Consider the following 22732-nt stretch of genomic DNA (forward strand, 5'->3'; position numbering starts at 1 on the left):
GTTGCCTTCATTGCAGTAAATATATTGTTTCTTTCCTTCAGGTAACAATTTTTCTTTATTGTTATAATAATATATATTTTTGGTCAGCTGTATTGGTTCTTTCTAACACCAGTGATTCTAGCAATGCAAAACCTCAAGAACAACAGCACGACTTATAATTATGTACTTTTTTTTAACCTCTCTTTTACTGCCCTTCCTCTGTATTTGTATAATCTCTACAACCTTTAGCTTTGGAATCACTGGAAATGAAAAAGTATTCTGTTTTATTTTTTACCCCTTCCATTCTGTTCAAATGTGCAGAATGTGATAAAGGATGAGCAAAACCTACAATGTAAAGCTAGAAGGATGAGCCCAAGGTAAAAAAGTGTTAATCACAGAGCTTTAAGAACTGGTGCTTTGCAACAGCTGAAACTGTCCCATAGTACTGGATGTAGAAAGTGTATTTTTGTTTTTTTAGGAGCATAACGTCAAGTAAAGCTTGTCATCTGCATGAAGCAAAGAACCTTCTGGGTAAAAGAGGGGAGGGTTGAATCCACCCTAGTGCAGAAGAGCTGAGATGATGCTATTTGGAATGATAGTGAAGCTGGAATCACTCTTCTGCTTGTTAACTTTATCTGGATTTGCATTTATCCTTTCAGGAAATGGAAGCACATTCTGCTGTACAGTAGTGATTCTTTGTGTCAGTCCATGACTTATTTCTTGCTTCAGCTAAAAGTACAGACTCAAAGACCGTATTTGATGCTGTCCTTCTAGGACCTCATAGGCTCTCATGGTTGTTCAAATATATCCCCCTGTTGTTCTATAATCACACTTTGGCCCAGGTTTGCCAGAGCCCTGGAGCACATGTGTAACTTGAAGTAAGTGATGCAGTGATTTATTGAATCAAGGCCTATACAAGGGTTGGACCTGTGTGGGTTTAGGTCGTTTTGTTGTGGGTTTGTTTGGTGTTTGGTTGTTTTTTTTTTTTTTGGTTGGTTGGGGTTTTTTGGTTTTTTTTTGTGTGTGTGTGGTTTTTGGTGGGTTTTTTTGGTTTTTTTTTGTGGTTTTTGTTTGTTTGTTTGTTTGTTTGTTTTTCTAACCCCGGCTGCTGTCAGTCATGAACAAACACAAAACTACCAGTCACTGCTTTCTCTAAGTAGTGAACAGGCCCTGATTCTAGGAGACTCCTGATTTCTGTTGAGCTAAGAATCAGGGACAGAGGCAGCATATTGTCATCTCCTGCACGATGTTGTGATACGCTCGTCAACATGGTGAAACTGAGTCCTGTAAGACAGACCCAAAGGTTTCCAAATATCAAGTAGAAAAAATAAGAGGAAAGGACAATTATAACCAATAAAACCAAAAACCAGTTAGCACAAAACAGAGTTTTCGGTTGCCCTGAAAGTCGTTTTAAATTTATCGCTTAAGTGTTCCCAGCAATACAACAGCCAGATTAACTCAAGGGTAGTAGATTTGGAGATTGTGACAAATGATACCAATTGCAAATGAATCCATAACCAGCCCTCCCCCTGCTTTTGGAAGCATTTGCCATGGCAGGTAACTTTTAAATGCAGTTCCACGAGAGGCAGATTAACTTGAGGACATGAAGAAAAACCTGCACCCCAGAAATGTTGTGGGAGTACTGGGGTTCCTCACAGAGCAACTGTGATCTTCTCACCATGTTATTATCAACCACTACCTGTAGTGTGCTCATTGCTGATCATGCAGTTCTTGCTCCTGTTCTGTTCAGCCAGTACAGCTCTTGTGCAAATTGTTTTGCTGTGTGAAAGGTCCTCCCTGTACTCTATGAGCTAATGTCTCTTAATTTTTTTTGTTTTTTTTTTTTTTTTAGGGAGAGGGCTGTTTCTCCCTGTAATTATGGATAGTTTTGTGAACATTTTTCTGTGCAGTTTTTCTTTCTGCATCCCCCATCTTTTTTCTTTCTGAAGTCATCCAGTGATGCCCAACTAAAGAGATTTTGGTGAAAAATAGAGAGCAGACTATCTCATACATGATATATTTTCACAGTTCTTCCAGAAATGTGATTGTTTATGCAATGCATGCAGCTGTATGCATTCTCTGTCTGCTTTATGTCTTCAGATTTATTTCACTAAAAATGATTTTAGGTGAAACGTGTCAGCAATTTATCAGATTGTTTCCAATGATTGATTCCAATGCATGCCTTCAGGCACAGGGAATTTAAAAATAAGGTGATGTGAGCACACAGGAGCAAGCTGCTGTTTGTATGCATTTTTGGCATCTCTCTTTGGTTTTTTTAGAGCTTTTGGCAGATGTTTTCCTGGATAACAGAGAGACAGCTGCTTTTAAGACCAAATGAATAGATGCAAAAGAGGACAAGCTGACCCAGTTCAAGTTGAGTTGATTCTGCCATCTCTAAGAGTGCAGGAGATAATGTCAGGAGGAATGAATGTAAGCAATAAGAACTGATTATCTTCCTTTGGGAAAAGACTGACACTATTTGTCGTAATCATTGACCATGTTACCCTCCTCGTTTAGCATCTAGAATCTGGTTTTAAGCTTCCAAGATGTATTTGGGATGCTTATGGGTCATGCTGCTTTTCCCCAATGTTGTTAATAGACTATCATCCTTTGTTGGTGCTCTGAACTAAATTTCTTCTCTGCTTTGAAGGAATTTCTACAGATAGGCAAGCAATTTTATTAAGTATAAATGTTTGTTGTAGTATTGTGAACTCTATTACTGCTGAGTGTTCAGCATACTTCTAAGTAATAGTCATACTTTCTTCTGACACATGTCCTGTTGTTCTGACAGGTCACTAAAAAGTAGTTTCAAAGACAGGAGCTGTAACTTTAATGCTAAAATGTTGTAAGTGTTCAAAATACTTCTCTGAGCATTGTAGAAGTCAATAGTCATAACAGCAACTAAAAAGTGTTCACTTCCCTTAAAATGTGGTACATCTTCTTAAAAAATTGCGTCCACTGGAAATCCTTGGTTAAGGGAATTCAGCAGAATTTCATGCTCAGATCTTCTCTCCATGCATCCAGAATACTTCTTTATTCACTAACTATTCAGAAAATCTCAAGGGAGATAAGGTCAATAGAATAATTTGGAAAGGATAAAATGAAATAATTGATGTCTTTCGGGACAGAATGGAACAGAGCTAGGAGATCTTTAAGGAAGTCTTCCATAGAATGCAAGAGCTGGCAATCCCCAGGAGCAAGAAATTGGGCAAGGAAGGCAGGAGACCAGCATGGCTGTGTAGTGAACTGCTGGTCAGACGAAAGGGAAAGAAGCAAATGCACAGACAGAGGAAACAAGGACAGGTATTCTGGGAAGAGTATAGGGATGAAATATGGGCATGTAGGGATGGGCTGAGGAAGGCCATGGTGAAGCTGGTACTGAACCTGGCAAGGAAGGCAAAGAATAACAGGAAGGGCTTCTACAGGTATGTTAACCAGAAAAGGAGGGTCAAAGAAGGCGTACCCTCTGATAAACAGCACTGGAGAACTGGTAACAATGAATGAGGAAAAGGCTGAGGTACTCAAACAACTTTTTTACCTCAGTCTTCAATGGCAGCCTCTCCTCCCAACCTCTCGAGTTGGTGGACAGCAGGATGGGGAGTGGGGAATCCAAAGTCCCTCCCACTGTAAGGAAAGATCAGGTTCGTGACCACCTGAGGAACCTGAACTTATGGAACTCAATGGAACTCGATGCAATACATTCCAGAGTCCTGAAGGAATTGGCTAATGTGTAGTTGCCAAGGCACACTCCATGATATTTGAAAAGTCATGAAGTCCCAGGTGACCGGAAAAGGGGAAGCATCATACCAATCTTAAAAAGGGCTAGAAAGAAGGACCCTGGGAATTACTAACCTGTCAGCCTCAGCTCTGTGCCCTGGAAGATCATGGAACAGATCCTCCTAGAAGCAATGTTGAGGTACATGGAGGACAAGAAGGTGACTCGGGACAGCCAGCACGGATTCACCAAGAGCAAGTCCTACCTGACCAACTTAGTGGCCTTTTATGACAGAGTGACTACATCAGTGGACACAGGAAGGGCTACAGATGTCATTATCTGCACTTCTGTAAAGCTCTGACACAGTCCCCCACAACATCCTTCTCTCTGGAGAGATGGATTCAACTTGTGGACTGTTCAATGGATAGGGAATTGGTTGAACAACCATGTCCACAGGGAATTGATTCAACAGTCACATCTAGAGGGTAGTGATCAACAGCTCAGAGTTCCAATGGACACCAGTGACAAGTGGTGTCCCTCAGGGATCTGTATTAGGACCAGTGTTATTTAGTATCTTCATTAATGACATATATGGAGCCCCTGGTGGTCTAGTGGTAAGGGCGCCGCGCTGTCACCGCCGAGACCCGGGTTCGATTCCCGGTCAGGGCCACTCCCGCGCAGATGGAGCTCGTTAACCCTGTAGGCAATCCATCTACATCCTGAGGACCTCGCTGCCACCGTCCAAGCTCGCTTGGCCCCGGCAGATGAACCTTAGGATTAAAGGGTGGGCTCAGTTCCGCGCACACTGTGTCTCACCTAAAAAATCCAATGCGCAGGCTGGAAGGTGTAAAGACCTTCCCCGGATCTTCGCTCGCAAAGACTGGCCATTATTATTATTCATGACATATATGAAGGAGTCAAGGGCACCCTCAGCAATTTGCTGATGACACCAAGCTGAGTGGTGGTGTTGGCACATTTGAAGGATGGAATGCCATCCAGAGGGACCTGGAAAAGCTCAAGAAGTGGGAGCATGGGAATCTCATGAGGTTTAACAAGACCAAGTATAAGGTGCTTCACCTTAGATCAGGTCAGACTGTAGCCCTGGAATAACACTTCCTCAGCACTCCAGTGATGGTTGTTGCCTCCTTCCTTCTTCACCCCATCTTGCATGTATTCATCACTTTTCTTAGAGTTCTGGCATTTGTACTTTTCCTTTTTGACAAGGTAACATCTTAACAGTGCTGACATCCAGATTATGATAAATCCACTTGATGTATGCAGCTTTTTTGATGCCAGCAGCACTGGATGGCACTATGCTTATTGCCCATATGCTGTGGACATGTATAGCTTCCTTTAAAAATGCCATTAGAAAAAGCTACAAAGTTTTGTGATGCTTCCTTGGAATATTGTTACTTGCTGCTGCATCAGTGTTTCCTTGAATCCTGAAGTTTGCTTTCTTATCCAAATTACACAAATTGACAGTCTTTGTTACATAACCCCATGCTTTCAAATTTCTCCCTTTACTGTTGTTTGGATATTATGTTATGTAGTTAAGTTCCTTTTTTCTTATCTCCAGGGCCATCTGCAGATAGTAGTACCTTTCATAATAAAGGTACTACTTTCAGAATTAGTAAGGGGAATGCCGCCTTCCCTGTGTCTTCTGCAATATAAAGACATATAATACAAAGAAGCAAGTAATAGAAACAAGCTCTGAATCCAGATGTTGGAATTGTAGGCTACTTTTTTGAAAAAGATTTGTCATAAATCAGGCAATTATTCTGGCTCTCTCCCTGTTTCCCCTGAGCAGCAGATCCGATTTATTTAAAACATACAGCTCTGTAAGCTAATTGTGAAGTTGCGCTGCTGTGATCCCACGTAGGTACCTCCTGTTAAAGTCCAAGGCACTCAGGCTTGGAGGAAATTGTCGAGGAGTCTGGATTGGTACATCAGAGCTGTGGGGTGAAGGAGTTGGTGCAAATTCTGCATGTGCAACAGACATCTATAAAGCCACACAACACTTGATGTTATTGAGCAATCGTACTGGCAGCCTGGTGTTTAAACATGTGCTCCCCTAATTGGGTATACCTTGGGTGCCTGTTAGCTTGTTCAATCTCTCTGATTCTCAGCTGTTGCTCAAAAATTAGAAATAGAGGTGGTTACAGACAGCAGCAGACACAGTCAGTTCCATCTTTGCCACCTGGCTCAGGCAGATACAAATTCAGCATGGGGCTTGCTTCTCTGAAGCAGAGGTTTATTGTATATTGTAAACTGCATTTACCAGCTTTTGACATGTGAAGTATTGGCTACAACATGAGGGCGTTCTACCAGGGATTTTTATGATGTCACTTTGGTGACAGGGCACAGAATAGCGGTCTTTCCCCAGTGAACTGGCCCTCACAGATCGCTGTTGCTGATGTGCTTTCCTATTTATTTCAGAATCTCTCTTGTCTGTTTGCTGCAAAGTCATGCGATGCTCTTATCGTTTTCATCCACAACAGTTTGTACCCTATCTTGTTTGAACAGGTGATATGTGGAGAGTGCTGGTTGCTGCCTGGATCAGCAGAGTTGTGTGTCTTTTCTCAAGCATTTTAATGCTTTTCTTATCGAAGTCAAGCTTAAAATACAAACAAATGGGTTGTCATTTAAATTATCTTCCTTCTTTCAAGGCAGGAAGTCAACAGCAAGTCCCAGAAATCTGCAGATTGATCACTGTTGAAATGTTGATATTTGTTGAAATGTTGATATTTTGAATATGATGATCTAAATGCCATATGAAGAAAGATAGTATTACTTTTGCTGAGAACAGCATATTAATGCTTTTCTGATCAGGCTGTGTTTGAGACTGGGTTTTCCTTGCTCCCCCCCCCCAACTTTTTTTTATTTAATTTGACTTCTTTTATTTGTAAATATTTTAATTTTTTTTTTTGTAGGGAGGTTCCTATGAAGGATGCCAAAGAATATGCGGAATCTATAGGTGCAATTGTTGTTGAAACCAGTGCAAAGAATGCTGTTAATATTGAAGAACTTTTTCAAGGAATAAGTAAGTAAATATTTCCTTTATTTAATTGATTCATTTTGGTTGTTTGGAGTTCTTCTGAAAATAGCAGTTTGTTTTGGGTCTATAAACTACTTTCCCAAGGACATCAATAAATCCCACTGAGCTATTTAGTATGGCTGTTGTTTATGCAGAGGTAAACTAAGAAAAACTTTGAATACACCAGAGCAAAACGTAATAGATACAGGATAAGCCTGTTCGTTCTAAATCTGTATATAAACCCTGACCTGGGTCACATCATCTGTTTCAGACAAAGACTGCTGTAAAGGCTATACTGTTGATATATCATCATGCTGATAAAACTTAAATGTTGATAAATGCTCCTGGAGGCCATTGATAAGTAGAACGTAGTTATTGCAGTGGCACCCGTTTAAAAAAAAGCCCCAACATAAATTTCTTTCCAGGTCTTTTAAACATGATGAGGCTAACACTTGTCAATGAAAAGAAGGAAAAATGTCTCATTTAGTCTGCCTTCTAGGGGTTCCAGTGTTGGTCTCTGCAAGTGGGAAGGACCTTCCAGGCTAGAAGGGACCTCACAAGACCTCGAGTTCAACGTCCTGCTCCAGGCAGACGTGACAGTGAATTCAGACCAGGGTGCTTGGGCCATTGTCTGGCTAGACCCCAGAGCAGAGGTTCCACAAGCTATCTGAGTCCATTATTTAGAAAGTCCTCACAGTGACATCCCCATGCTGTTGTATTAAACCAGAACCAACTCTCTACCATCACAGCCACCATCTCTCCTTGTCCTGGATGCGCCTCACTAAAGAGCCTGGTGCAGTCTTCTTAGCAGCTTTTCCCACAGGTACTGACAAACAGCTTAGTGGTCCACCAGGGCCATCTTATCTCCAGGCTGAACTGGCCCTGTTTCGTCAGCCTTTCCTCACAGGACAAGTGCTCCAGCCCTGACTGTCTTGCGGCTCTCCTTTGAATTTGTGCAAGCTTGTCAACACTTTTTTCTGGGGGGCCCAAAACAAGTGTGACCCAGCTGATGGTAGACTGTATCTAGAAGGGGATAACCACTTTGTCTGATGTTCTGTCTTAGCTCTTGTGGCTGTGAGGATCCTCTGCTGGCTATCTTTGCTGCTGCTGGCTCGTACTCAGACTGCTGCCCTCAGGTTCTTTTTGGCAGATCTGCTTTCCAGACAGCCAGTCCCCAGCCTGTCTCATAGCCAGGGTCTCTTCCTTCCTACAAGCAGGGCTCGGCATTTGTCCTTTCTGAAGTACATAGGGCTCCTGTTGACCGATCTCTGCCTCCAGCCTAAGACCCTCTGAACAGCAGCCCTGCCCTCAAGGATATTGAATACAGCCCTGAGTCGGGTATCATCTGGGGGTTGAAGTGGGTGTGTGTTTTTTCATCCATCAGGCCACTGCTAAGAGGTATTAAGCAAGGTGCTCCACTTGTAACTGGCCTGGGGGTAGATGACTGTTGTTAACCACTGACCTTTTGAGTATAATGATCCAGCCAATTTCTCACACAGCTAACAGTCGTCCTATCTGACTGTTAGCTAACATCCCAACTTCCGTGTACCAGGATGCTGTAGGGAAAAGTATGGAAAGCCTTGTTAAAGTCAAGGTAGACAACATCCAGTGCTCTCCCCTGATCACAGGTCCAGTCATACTGTCATTTCAGGTAACCAGTTTGGTTGCACATGTTTAACCCTTACTAAGTCCATACTGACTTGGTCCTGGTCACCTTCTTCACCTTGTGCTCAGAAGCAGCTTCTCAGAGAATTTGCTCTGTGGTTTTCCCGGGAAATAGAGTGAGGTTAAGTAGCCTGTAGATCCATGGCTTGTTATTGTGCTTTTTGAAGACAGATATAACATGCATGTTTCTCCACAACCTTTCAAAAACAATAGGGATGATGAAGAACAGCCTTGCAGTGACACCCCCTTGCTCCTTATGCTTGCTCAGGTTATATGGGTTGAGATTTCTTCAGAGCTCCATGACTTGACCCTCTTCCGTTACTTGTGGTTCCTCTTCTCCGTGAATCCTGTTCTGGGGTGCAGAGACCTAGGAGACAGTATGTCCAGAAACTCAACCTTGTTTCTCTGCAGTTACTTTATTTTATTTCACATATTCATAATCAGCTTATATTATCTACCAGACTTCGCTGGAGATGTGGCCTGTTCGAGTGTTTGCTTCACTTACGTGGGATGCATTTGAAATGGTTAATGAGAACCAGTATTCCTAGAATACACTACCTTTCTTTTCCTCCTTTTAAAAAAGAAGTATGTGTAACATGGCTGTCTGGAGGAACTGGTTCTTCCTTGTGATAGTTTACTTGTTTGTCTGCATCCGATGGTTGTGAATGTTCTCGCGGAGGAACTCATTCTTGCCACGTAATTAGATAATTAGTTTCCATCTTTGATAGGCATTGCTGCAGCTGGCAGCGTGCACCGTCCCTAATAATGGATATAATAGACGAGGAAAATCAGCTAAATTAAGTTTAGTATGAACTAGATACCCAGGCAAGTGCATTTAATTCCACAGGCAATTATTTCTATATATAGAAATATTTGGTCTCAGTGGACGTACTTGTGACCTTATCAAGCACTCAGCGGAGAGAAAGGAGAAAGTTGGTAGTGTATGTTTATGGAAATGCAGTGGAAACCAAGTGAAAAATGGTTGAGTAGCAGGAGAATTAATTAGTATGGTTATGACTGGGCAGCAGATATTTATAAGAAACTTTCTGATGTTTCACTCCACTTCAGTCTTGGTAGAATTTCCAAAAAAGTCTGTCTCTGCCAAAGTTGCATAGCAGCCTTTTCAGTGTATGAAATCCTTCACAGGTCATGTCTGCTGCTCTGTTGACTAATTTTGTTTGTGTGGTGCCCTGGAAGTCACGTTGCAGCTTTAGTTTTGCTTTCATGCTGCCTGAGAGCTCCTGCCCTTCTCTTTGTGCTGCTGTAGAAGGGCATGGTGCAGCTCCCCAGCCTCTGAACAATGAGACAGCAGCTTCGTTTAGCTTGGAGTCTGTAGGTGAACTGTATGTGTAGTCTATTTTACAGCCTAGATATGGAAGAATATTCCAACATGTGTGGAGAGTTTCTCCATTAAATCCTCCTTGAAACTGATACCACAAACAGAAAGCGTAGACTTCATTTTAATTTAGCTGAACAATTTACCTCCTGCTTACTTAAGCTTTTCATTTCCCAGGGCTTTTTTAATATAAACATTTTTCCTTCCTGAGGTGTATAACAACTGTCTCTTTTCCAGGGACAGTGTTATGAATGGAGTGAAATGGTATAATGGGTGAAACTTACTTATCATAATGATATAAAGAAGGTGTAAAGAAGAAAAGGGGAACTGGGATGTTTTGCTGACAACCAGAAATATCTTAGAAAAATTACAGAGATTATAGACAGATCACCTAATTTCTAAGATTATTATGTTACATTATGCTTAAAAGATTTTTTTAATAAGTTTTCTCTCAGAATTTGAGGATTTGACTGCTAAGAGGGATGTCTTCATAACACAGTCTCAATACAAATTCATTGTCCTTAATTCCTACCAAGAAAATACAAAATGTGAGTGACTAGAATCAGTAAAAGTTTCTGAATTTTTGAGGATGGGTCAAATTTGGCAGGAGAGGTATTTTGTAGTCAGTGTACTTAGGCAAATAAGGCTGAGGAGGCAAACTGAGCACAAGCCAGCAAAGTTAGTGTTCTCTGTGCTGGAGGGTTTGCACTGAGCTGACTGATGGGCTGCAGCTCCTGGGTTCTGTTGTACCCTTGTGATTTCAAATGGCAAGCCACTACACTTACCCTGGTTGCATTTAGCAGTGCCTAACTGAAAGCTTGCTGTGATTGTGAAATATCACGTGGCCGATTTATGTCTCTGTAAACAAGAAAAGAATGTTTTTAATACAGTTGTATATTCCCCACTTGAGCTAAATTTTTCCCAATGTCTTTCTTTAGAGGTTTTTGACATAAAAAAGGCTTAACAGTATTTTTTTCATGTGTTCCAGTCGTTCTTTTTTAATAGCTGAGTTTCTATAGGATCAAATGTTATTAACGTTTTATTCCCAGCCTTAGAAGAATCATAGGCACAGTGGCTCCCTGTCACTGGTTTATACTTTAGCAGCAGCAAAAATGCCAGTAATGTATTATACAATCACAGCATAATAAAGTTGTGCCTGTGCAAGGGGTCATACCCCTTATGTATTGCCCTTTCTTGGTTTTAGGGCTGACCTTTGTCCGCTGACCTTTGCTTGTGCCTGGCTGGTTTTCAAAGACTAAGCAAGCTGCCCCATGTGTACTGTCATTTAGTGGCAATCACACCCTTGCAATTTTCAGACACCTGTTTATTTAGCAGCTCAAATAAGCCTTAGTTACCTTATTCAAATCTGGTACACACCCAGCTGTTTCTCCTCAGCCTGTGTGTGTTGCCTGTTACCTCAGAGTGAAGGTGCCCCAGATACGAAAGAGCAGATTACATAAAAGCCATTCGTCCGTAAATGGTAAAGCTGAGGCTGTACCTCCCAGGCTAATACTAGTCTGCATCAGTAGGTCCAAAGGTGAGCAGGTGGTGGGACAAAGTAAGCTGCTGAAGAATACCTAGCCAAGTGAAATATCAAATAAACTTGTGCCTCAACAAACAACAACAACAAAAATTACATCCATGCGGTATTTTTTTATAGTTCTGGCAAATCATAGAACCATAGGATGGTTTGGGTTGGAAGGGACCTTAAAGATCATCTAGTTCCAGTTCCCTGGGGAAAACGGGGGCAGGGGTGCCACGCACTAGATCAGGTTGCTCAGGGCCCTATCCAACAAATGCTGGAGATCAGTGTGCTACCAGAGGGGACAAGATTGAAGCATTTCAGCGTCTTCTGTCGAGGGTGAGAAGGAAGTGGGGAACAAGATTATCAGAATCAATTTATGGAGAGTGTGTAAAGAGTGGTTAGCACACTCAGTCTTACTAATGGTAGTACTACGAGAAGGAGAGACAGGGTGATGTTTAAAAATCCAGATAAGAATGTTCTTCCTAGATGAGGCTTCCTAATTAGAGCAGGGTTTCTGTCTTGGGATTCAACCTTTCATGTGGTAAATGCTCAGTTATAAATGTATGAAACTATTGATTTTCTGATGCCCTGCCAGCAGCTCATATATTGAATATTTAATGTAACCCAAATACTTGTTTCCTAGAAATACTCGGAGATTAAAAAAAAAACAACAAACCACAAACTCAGTCTCTAGAGTTTACAGTTTAACCAATTGGATACTGGACAGTCTAAAGAGGAAGGTATGAAATGTCTGCCTGTGGAATGGGGAAGGGATCCTTCCAGCAGACATTCAATGTTTGCACTGACTCAGATGGACTTGGGTGGGTGGAATTGCAGATGGACGATCTTCAAGCTTTGTGAGTGATGAGTATGGTGGTTTTCATCCTGTTTTCTGCTAATTGCAGATATCTGTGAACTCCTTTGAAGAGGTCTACGAAAGATATTCTAAGAAAATGAAGTACATTTATGTTACAAAGCAATTCACATACACCAGTTTTTAAGATAGTCCAAACACATAATTGAATTTTTGAAGGGAGTGTGAAAGGATGGAATAACGTTGTCCGAACTTATATTTGAGATTATATTCTTTGCAGTTTATGTTCCCTGTGTTATGGGATTAGTCCTCCTTTTGATTTCAAATATTAGTGAATGGAGCAAAACTTAATGACCTTTGGACTACTCCTAAAGTTAAATGTGAGGTACTGGATTTCTCTCCAAACAAGGAGAGCTCTTCAATGTAAACTAGTAAATAAACTGAAACAGCCCACAGTTAATTACAGCAGGACCTTGAATGGGGGTTGGATCTCTTAGTAATTAAAGTCATTAGGACTACTGCTGTTTACTTTGATGCATGCAGGATTAAAATATTTGTTGTGTTTTGTTTTGGTTTTTTTCTGGAGATTTTAATTAAATGAGCAAAATGTAGTTGTATTGCTGCTTCCCCTAGCAAGAACCTCAGTGTCAGCAATCTATGCTTTTGCCTTAAAAAACCAAACCAACCAAAGGCTTTATTTTCTTGCATGGAGATGCTGTTGGATGTCCTATTAGCAGTATTAAAATAATTGCAACTTAACTATGTTTAATTATGCAATAGATTTTATTTTAAGGACGTGTTCCCTTGCATGAAAACTTACAACATGAGTAAAGAGTAAACAGCAGTCATCTCTGACAACTAGAGAAAACATTACTTCACCATAAATATGGAGGAAAAGAAGAAACTATAGAGTCAGACTAGTGGGCCAGACTTTATGACCCATGTGAGAACATGGGCATTTTCTAAAATACCAGTGAAATGGGTTTCAAAGTGTGAAAGGATTTGGGGAGATGCAAAGTGTGACTATTTTAAGTCCTACAGGTGCAGAAAACTGCCAAAACTGTCGGATAAGATGTGCCTGCTTCATTCTGTCATGTCTTCACAGGTGGCTGTTCTTTGTTAATGAGGTTTATAGAGAGCAGTGCTTTGGAGTGGCTCATACCGCTGTGATAGAGCTGACACTTTGAGGAGGAGGTTCTGGCCATTGTATAGCTGTCATATCACCGCTTGAAAATGTTGATCTTTTCTCAGGGGAGCCATTAGAAGAGCTCACCTGAGCTGTGTCAAGCTGTTGCTCTGGGGCAGAGTGACGTGGATTTCACATCCTCTGTTAACAAAAACCTCACCTTCCTCCAGCCCCGTAAAAATTAGGCTGTACATGATTTTCGGGAAGATGGAGAGAAATGCACAGAAAGCCACCGTGCAGCACTCTGCCTCTTACCCTTAAACAGAATTGTTGTTGTCTGAGATAGCAGGACCATGCTGCTTTGGGACTTGACTTCATCATCTGTGATGTTCCAGGTCAGGTTGATCACAGCACATCCATTTCCACTCTATACAAGTATCTGTTCAGTGCGCCGTTGTGATTGTCCCTTTGACAGCATGCTGACAGTTGTGGGTTTTCTATTTCCTTGCGCTCAGCTTTAAGGCTGTTTCCAACCTTTCCTTTCATGCAGTCTTGTGCAGGTCAAGGATGAAAATAGTTTCATGTTAAAAAAAACCAAACAAACAAAACCAAAAAGCTCAACTCGGAGCCTGCTTTTTCTGAGCTAATGAATGTCACAGCTTCTAACTGGAGCATCGCATTCCAAAAGGAACAAAGTGAGCAGCTTTTATTACTGTGATGATGCATCCTGCTTCCAGCAAAGCAGTCCCCATCCGCCTTCCTTCAAGTTCTGCTCACTGAGCTGTCACCCAGTCCCTGTTGTCTCTCTTGCTTCCCTGCTCCGGTTTTAATTTTTCTCCCTTCACATTTTGTTTATCTCTTGTCACACCCTCCCATTTCCCAATCTCTTTGCCTTTGGCACGCTCAGAACAGCAACGCCCACAGTGCTGATTAATCTCTTAATAAATCTCAGATTCAGTAGCAGGAGTTGGAACTCTACCAGGCTTTGGAGAAGACTCTGACCTTCATCCTGGACTGCCTCAGCCCAGCTCAAACATGCCAGAAAGGAGGAGATGCAGTTGCTTTAGTGTTTTTCACGTATTAACCTGGATAGTTCACTTCAGAACTGTGACAACTTCTGTAACCCTACATTTGAGGAGCCTCTTACGATGCTTATTATTTGACACACTGTGGTGTGTTTACTGGAATGAGATAATGGAGGTCACCAAGACCTCTGCAGGAATATGTGGAGGTGCGTGGTTACAGTTTTGTTGCGGAAAAGATGTGAAATGTGGTCTAAACCTTAGTGAAATGAAACCAAAATATATAATTGTATATTTAATAATACCAATGCAAAATCAAATTTTTAAATTGCAGTCAGCAACTCTGTAGGAATATCAGAAATGGGAACCATAGAGGACTTCTATACTGTCTCAGTAATATTATATCCCTGAGTTCCTCATTTCACCAGTTTAGCTGCAGAATTATTCGATAAAGGTACACACATTCTCTGTGTGATTAACTGTTTCATCTGGAATCCTAAGACGTGGTCTTGGTGACGTTTGGCAAGCTGGCTAGTTGTGCCCTGCTCTGCAAAACAGAGCAAAGACTCTATTTGTGGTCTAGTTTGTCATCTTAAGTTAAGCAACAGATGAGAACAGGTTGCCCCGGGAGGGTGTGGATGCCTCATCCCTGGAGTGTTCAGCGCCAGGTTGAGTGGGACTCTGAGCAACTTGATCTAGTGAATGACATCCCTGCCCATGGCAGGGGGATTTGGAACCAGATGATCAAGATGCTCCAAACCATTCTGTGATTCTATGAGTTCAGTCTCTTATGGGCCTTTTGAGCTGACTATCTTTACAGAGCAGGAATTACCCTAATCTTTTTATCTCTTCAGCATGAAAATTGCATGGCTGGATGTCAGAGCACTGCTACTGCTTTGTGACATGACCTGCATGAAAGAAATAACCTACAGCAATGCTAATTTATGATACCTGATACTGGGGTATTTTTTATTGCTCTGGAAAAGAGACTATGGTTGCCAGTGAAATACAAATTTTAAATGAGTATATAGTTTCTAAAATTAATTCAGTTTACGACCTCTGTTGATCCTGACTCAGTGCCAGGTATATTTGAGTTGGTGTCAGCAATATCGATGCCGTATTCATCAGGAGCTGAATGACAAGATGAGATGATCACAGTGCTTTTAGGTGGCAATAGTGATTGAGCTGGTTTAGATGCAGGAAGTGTGGATGCAGGCTCAGCGTTTCACTGCTCAGCCTTAGTGTTCTGCTGCTGCTTTCTCTGTTATAGCACCTGCTGTGAGTCTAGCTGTCAGGGAGGCTTGGGGAAACACAGTCAATCAAACAGATTTCTGAATGATTTTTTTTTTTAATTCACTTTCCCTGATACTTGATGAAAAAATCACTGTATCATTTGCTGTGGAGCTGGTTCTCAAGTGTTAGACTGAGTTTTGTGCTCCAAAATAGTTATTCCTGTCGTGACAAAAGCCAGTTGGGCAGGGATGTCTTGTTACTGAAACTAAAATGATTTAACTCGATGGTTTATTAATTCTGGTAATAAGAGAAATAGTAAGTGAGAGAAAAAAAATATTCTCAAACTTGAAAAAAGTTTAGACTGTTTAAACATTTATTTCCTTGCATTGAGTTCAAGGAACTCAAGGGAGTGGTGGTGGTGGTATCCAAACAGCAGAAAACATAGCTAGTTCATGACAAACGGTACTTAAGTTCAAAGGCCAGAATAACTAACCAGCAAATATGTCTAGAGTTTTTTTGTCTTTATTATTTGTACTTGTTATCTGTGTGGGTTTTATTGTTTTGAGAAGTGAATTAAATCCAGGAGATTCTCAACAACAAACACTGTGTCCTGGTCTGAACTGGACAAACTGCTTGCTGACCTTGAAGCCTGCAAGGTTTTTGCTCCAAAGATAAGTTTACCTGCTTCTTGGCATACACGTCAACAGTACTGTAGGAAAGATTTGAAACTCCTAAGAAATATGAAACTCTGAATGAAAACCAAATAGAGATACCTTCATTGTTTAATGAGGAGTTCTAAAATGAAAGTTAGACTACTTTTCATGTAAAAGCTCTCCTCTTCCAAAGTGACTGTTAGAAGGGCTAAATGTTTACAGGTATTTTCTTAATGGCACGTTATGGAAACTGTGTCTGTAGATTCATTTTTTTAGCTATGTTGTGCTCTGAGTTACATTGACAGGATTTTATTTTACCTGGGGCTGAGTTGAAAGCACTTTGAAAGTAGTAGCTGCCTAATACAGAAGTTCCCTCCAGGTCTCTGCAACAACAGTGGTACCTACTTGGAAAGCCAATACTATGTTCTTCATATTCTCTAGAGTTTTAAGAATTAGTGGATTCTCTTTGTCTCCAAACAACGCCAACAGAACTAAATGCACCTAACAGCTGGGTCTATAACCACCTATTCTGCTTTTTGTTTTATTATACAAGCATGAAGTCCAAACAGAATGTTAAGCAGGGTGTAAAGTTGATATTTTAGTGACCTGAATAGAGTTCAGCATTGTAATGTCAGTGCTTATACCTGCTTCAACCCTCAAGATACCCATTTCTCACTCTGTTGGACCAAATATAGTATCTTTGGCTTAGGAGTGTGAGGAATTTTCCCTTTCACATTCACTTGTACAAATATATTATCTGCTTCAGAAGTCACACTTTTCTTGTATAACCTACCTGTGCAGAACTGAATGAATAAGAGAGGTGAAATTTTGATGGTCTTGGCCAAAGGTAATTTGAGGACAAGTGTTAGAGATGAAGTTTTGCATTGGGATTGGATTTTACCTGAATGCTTTTAACTCAACCACAGCCACTCCCCCAAATAATTTGCAGGACTTGGGCTTCAACATAGGTATAAAACTCACTGAACATTTGGCAAGCGAGCTGTGGATAAATAAAGCAAAGGATAGGGAAATCTAAACTGTATAATCTGCCTGGATTATGATGAGCTGTTCACAGGAACTTTGTGTTCTCTGAAAATGGCGTATAACAAATATTAAAGATTTTAACTCTTGTTCTTTAACATGGGTAATAGTAAAACAAGGAGTAATTCATAGAAAGTAGATTCAGCTTCAGTAGATTCAGCTTCAGAGAAAAATTTCCAAGAAATCCATAAAGTGATGAAAAAGTACATTGCCATGACTGTAAGATCTCCAGGTCCTGATGGAGAGATCACACAAGAGTTTAATGGAAAAGCCAGGTGCACACCAGAGACAGAGGATAGATTGGACCTGGGAGGATCTTGGTTTTCCATTTATAATTCTAATTATTAAGTCCATTAATAGGAAGCCAGTTAGACAAAAGAGGCAACAGTACTAAAAGGGCATACAGGGGAGGGAGTTGGAGCAGTGCCCTGCTGCCCAGGAGAGATGTCTAGCTCTCCCGTGATGGCTGAAATTCTTTCAAAAACTTGAAATAATCACTCCATAAGATGATTAAAAAGTCAGGAGAGTTTGTGGGGGAGGGGGTGGTGTTGATGTTAAGTAATCGAAGCTGTCAATTAGAAAGACACAGGTATAATTCAAAGGAGGGAGGGATTCAATGGAAAGAACAGATTTGGTTTTTCTCTCAAGTGTAGGCACCGTGTGTTTAGTTACAGTGCTTTGTAAAACTCCAGTGTGCAGGGACTAAAGGCCATGCAGATTTAGGACAGGGACGATCTCATTAAACTTGCGCCGTTCACATTCAAGTGGAATTAGGAGAAAGCTGAGAGTTTTCTCTTTCTCAGTTGTAAGGTGCTCAGTAAGATAACTGTTTTTTTTAAATACAGGTATAATATAACTCCAGTGTACTTCATGCATTCTCAATAACATATATTTCATGTATGTTTTTAAATGTGAAAATGTTTTTCCATAAGCAGGATGCAAGGAAAAACATCTAAGACACACAGGAGGTGGTTGTTTTCTGGTGAAGTTTCACAGATGTAATTCTCATGCAAGCTAAATACTTCTGTTACCTGCATGTGGTGTTGTTACTATATCAGGAAAATTGAACTCACTGTCTCCTCCTGTGTTTCAGGTCGGCAAATTCCACCCTTAGATCCTCATGAAAACAGTAACAATGGAGCAATCAAACTTGGAAAGCAGACTTCACAGACGGGTAGGCGGTGCTGCTGACCCAACTTGATCTTTTAAGTTTTACTTGAAAAACAGCACCATTTGCCTTTTTTTTTTTTTTTTTTTCACTGAGAAAGGACTTTGTGATCTCAGTGACGTGGCTCCTTATCTTGAAAGCAGTAATTTCAGTACTTCCCATGAGCAATAACGCAAGGACCAGAAGCAGAAGGCTTTACTTCAAAGGGATTTTGCAAAACCCAGTTGGAAAATCCTCTCTAGTATCCTGTCAAAATTACAATGTCAGAGTACTCCGACTCTCTGTTTAAACCAATGACTGAGGGGTTTTTTTTAATAAAAAGATTGGTTTATGTATAAAATTTAGGTTTACTGCAAAAACTTACCTTTTACATTGCAAAGTGGACTTGGCATGTTTTTAGAGTTTTCTCTGTAATAATAGGGTGAAAAAAAACACCATAAAACCTGATTTGCAAATTTTTTTTATGGTTTCACTGCCATCTTTTTAGCTGGATTCTGCTTCACTGTTTTTTGTAAATCTGTAGCTTCATCTCACACTTTCAGTAAACATCAGCAAGAAATGGACTGAATTTGCTAACTGAAGAAAAAAAAAAAGGATCCAAAGGATGAGCGAATGCAGTTTTTACAGACTAGAAGTCAAAATCTGTGTCGGGAGGTGCTGTGTATGTGAAAGAAGGAGTTGTCATGAAAGAATCTGCTAGACCCCCTACATTTCCAGTGTGCTCCAGAAGGAAATGAAAATGCAGCCACTGTGCAATGACTGGAATGATTCCCTATGCAGGGTGTAGGCTTCATTAATTACTGAAAATGTAGAAAGAAGGTAAATACAGGCTTAATCTCCACTACTTTACCAGGTTTCCTCCAAATCTGTGCCCCAGACCAAAGTTGTCTCTTGTTCAAAGTTGCCTATTCCTTGGTTTCTAATGCCACAGTGCCTCACTCGTCATGGTCTCACTGCTGCGCTCCAAGGGGTCTTCAAGTTCAGAGAATGATATTTCTGTACAAAAACTGCTTAAGAGAGCACAATATAATTTGGGGTTAGAGGCTGGAATCTAATAAAACAAACCCAAATGTTTGTTTATGAATGAAATTCTGTGAATTTGTGGAGTAGTCTCCTCGTTTGTGGTGTGGAAGACCCACTGTGTGCTATCTTTGAAGCGTGATGCACTTGAAAATGCAGTGTAGGAAAAAAATCCTACAGATGGTTATGAACTGGTAATAATGTAAAACTGTATGCGTTTTCCACTTCCATCTTTTATGAATGTGCGTGACTGAGATGATAAAATCTAAATTTATCTTCTTCATCAGTTTCATTGGAAACGGGAATTAGGGTAAGAAATGCCGGATTCGTAACCAGAGCCCAGCCTGCATTCCACAACATTAATTTGTTCTCTTATGGGGAAGATTATCGTCACTGCACATTTTGGGGGGAAACTTACGAAAAGCAAACAAAAAGGAAAAACGGCTTTCCACAATAAATCATGAGCAGGCAGGCTAAGAGCGTGGTTTCCGTGTTTATACATAAAAAGCAGACCTTATTGGCTGGTTGTGAGATTGCTTTGATAAAATGTCACTAATTATTAGGGCTTGAAACAGAGCCAGATAAAATCAACAGGAACATTTTGTCTCCAGAGGGCTTGGAGTAGTTATAGGTGGGAAATGTCCCTCTGGATTTTATCTGAGAATCTAAACTGTATTGTTTTTCACATATAATCTATTTCTCCCATATTTTGGCCTCCTTTGAAAGCACTCATACTTGAAAATATACTCTTGAATATTTTGGGTAAACTTTCAGTTGTCACCTTGTGCTGATATATGATCCATGTCTCTGACTCACTGCAGCAACTATTTTACTGATAATCCAGAGTTATTTAAGTGAGAATTCAGCAATCATCATTGTTGATAGTTGGGGAGGGATACAGGCTCCTTTAGGGAACATTTAATCCCTTCCTGGTACAAGCAAGTCTTCCAGTGGTGCCTAGCTCTTTCACCTGGCTGTGGAGGGACAGCTTAACCTGGCCCTCAGCTGTAAAGAAATATCAAACTTACCAGCATCACAAATTCATACAATTTATGGGCTCTAGGACCCAATGCTGCAAGAGATCTGGTTCGTCCCAAGTAAAACCCAGTAAAAGGCTGGACCTTTTACCCAGGAAACAAAGTGAGATCAAACCCATGTTTTTAAAGATGCCATAAATTTTAGTTCAACATATGGCAGTAATTTTTAGCTTTTGTAAATCATTGTAAATTTTTTTTTTTTTAATGTGGCATCTCAAAACTTACTAAATCCTAATTGAGATGTCTGAAAGCTTTGTAAGACAATTAATTCTACAGGTACCTTATATAATTTATGCTGGAACTGGCAAATGATGCTGATCTGTATGGGATGTTGTCCTGAAGTGCCAACTCTCACAGCTGCCATTGAGCAGTATGTGAATCAGAACAGATTTATGAGTTATATGTTAAAATAGTTCAAAATTGGAAGTTTTTAACAATGAATGTCAGATTTTTAAAATTTGAACGCTGACTAAGTAGGCTCAAGATGTTTTTGCACTTGGTGGGTCAAATCTAAATCACCTTAATCTACTTTTAGTCAAGAAAAAGATTTAAATGAATAAGGATTCTGATTGTGTAAGTTCTTGATATTTGGTTTACTGTGAGCTTGAGCAAAGAAGTCTGAAGCCACAGGTGAAAAAATAACAGGTCACTGTGCTGTGCAGAGCATCTCTCATTTCCTCTGAACACAGGGCTCACTTTCATCGGTGGTGTTGCCTCTCTGCTGTTTGTCAAAGCTAAAGTGCAGCTTTCACATGCCTCTTGAAATGGGATTTGTTATAAAAATTGTGATTTTCAAATGTGAAATTAATGATTTCTGCTCCCTTTTATTGCCTGTGTTGCTTGGAAAGTACCATTACCCTTCATAAACAGCCAGAAAAATGACATAGAATAAACCCCCAATCTTGGAGTCGAAAGTTTCGGCAGCAACTGGAATTCCTCTTAGTAGTTAATGGCTGGTGAAAAGTTAAATTACTGTACAGGAGCACCTGACTCTGTAGCTGATCATCTGTAATAATAGGGATAATAGTAATATCAATGCTGCCATTCTAGGTTAGCCAGCTGGTGCTGGATTTGTCCAAGATTTATTTTCTCAAGAGAGCAGGCAGCAGGGCTGAGGCACAGGCTGTAGTGCCAAGGATATTTGGTGGAGCTTGTTTGCACCATGACTCGAGACTGTGACTGTCCAGTTGTGGGTGACTTGCTTCTCTGGCTTGTCACGAACTAGTTTAAAAACAGAATTATGAAGGAACTGGTTTTCATATATGCTCCGCATATGTGTGTGTATATAAGTACAGTTTTATATTGTTATGCTGACACGTAGTGTTTTTTCACTATGTCTGGTTCTCGTATACTGCACATTGTATTCTGTAAGTACATTTTTTTGTTAACGATCATTTCACCTTTACGGACTTAAAAGTTGCGGATCAAAGGTAGCAAGAAGGTAGGCACACAAAGGTACAATTGTTGACTTGCCATTCTTATGCATGAAAATGGCATATTATAGAAAAAGTTTGTCTTGCAGACTTGAGAAATCTTAAAAAGCCCATTATTATTATTCAAGAATTGGGATTCTGAAGTAATAAAGTGACACTCAAAAAAAAAAAAAGGAAAAAACTTACTATTTTTGTTCATGGTACAGCACGTCTGTCTGAAGTGCTGCACTGTAACGTGGGTCTGTATCAATACCTAGAAAAGTTACCTGTCATCCCATGTCTTCATTAATCCTTTCATGGCACATGGTAATAAGCATGACTAGATAGAGTACATGTGTAAGCATTCTGACTATAATTAGACTGTCTCAGTACAGTGATACATTTTACTATCCTACCCTTAATTATTTAAACCAGAGTCAGTGATAAATCGTCAGTTTAAAATCACCTGCTAAGTATTTCTGTTTTGTTTATATAAGGGCTTTGACTGGGCTGGACCCACTCGCTTCATGTATGGGATGCTGCAATCTGTTAATACTTTACCTTTTGTTTTACGTATTAATTGTATCATAGCTAATAATATTTTTTGCCCTAAAATGTAGTTTTGGTGTTTTATTTAACCTACAGTGATTAATGCTAATAAATGTTTTAAATGCCTCTGATTTGGGGATGTCTCTGGTTTCAATAAAGCAGAACAAAATTGCTCTCATTTTGCACATCATTTGCTCTTGAAAAAGGTCTCTCTGCAGTCTGTGGATTACTTGCCTGGGATTTAAATGCTGCTTGAAACGTGTATGGCTGGCCTTATAGCAGAAACTGTATGCATTCCTGGAGAATCCTACAGTGCAAGTGAACTGATTTCCAAAAATCAGAAAAAGATCATCTGAAAATCCCTTTGATAAGTTATTTAATATACCCATTAGAAGAGAGGCAG

General features: G+C 40.3%; 1 protein-coding gene across 1 annotated transcript in view; it reads left to right on the forward strand.

Annotated features, from left to right (window-relative positions):
• Positions 1–22460, forward strand: part of RAB31 (RAB31, member RAS oncogene family) — a 64736-nt gene extending 42276 nt beyond the window's left edge. The window contains exons 6-7 of the mRNA XM_050315850.1: positions 6625–6734; positions 18237–22460. Of these exons, the coding sequence (XP_050171807.1) occupies positions 6625–6734; positions 18237–18334 (208 nt within the window). The 3' untranslated portion in view covers positions 18335–22460. The remainder of the gene's footprint in view (positions 1–6624; positions 6735–18236) is intronic.
• The last annotated feature ends 272 nt before the right edge of the window (positions 22461–22732 follow it).

The sequence above is a fragment of the Myiozetetes cayanensis genome, unplaced genomic scaffold (assembly GCF_022539395.1).
Source record: "Myiozetetes cayanensis isolate MyiCay16 unplaced genomic scaffold, myiCay2020 scf1, whole genome shotgun sequence".
NCBI classification, from domain to species: Eukaryota; Metazoa; Chordata; class Aves; order Passeriformes; family Tyrannidae; genus Myiozetetes; species Myiozetetes cayanensis.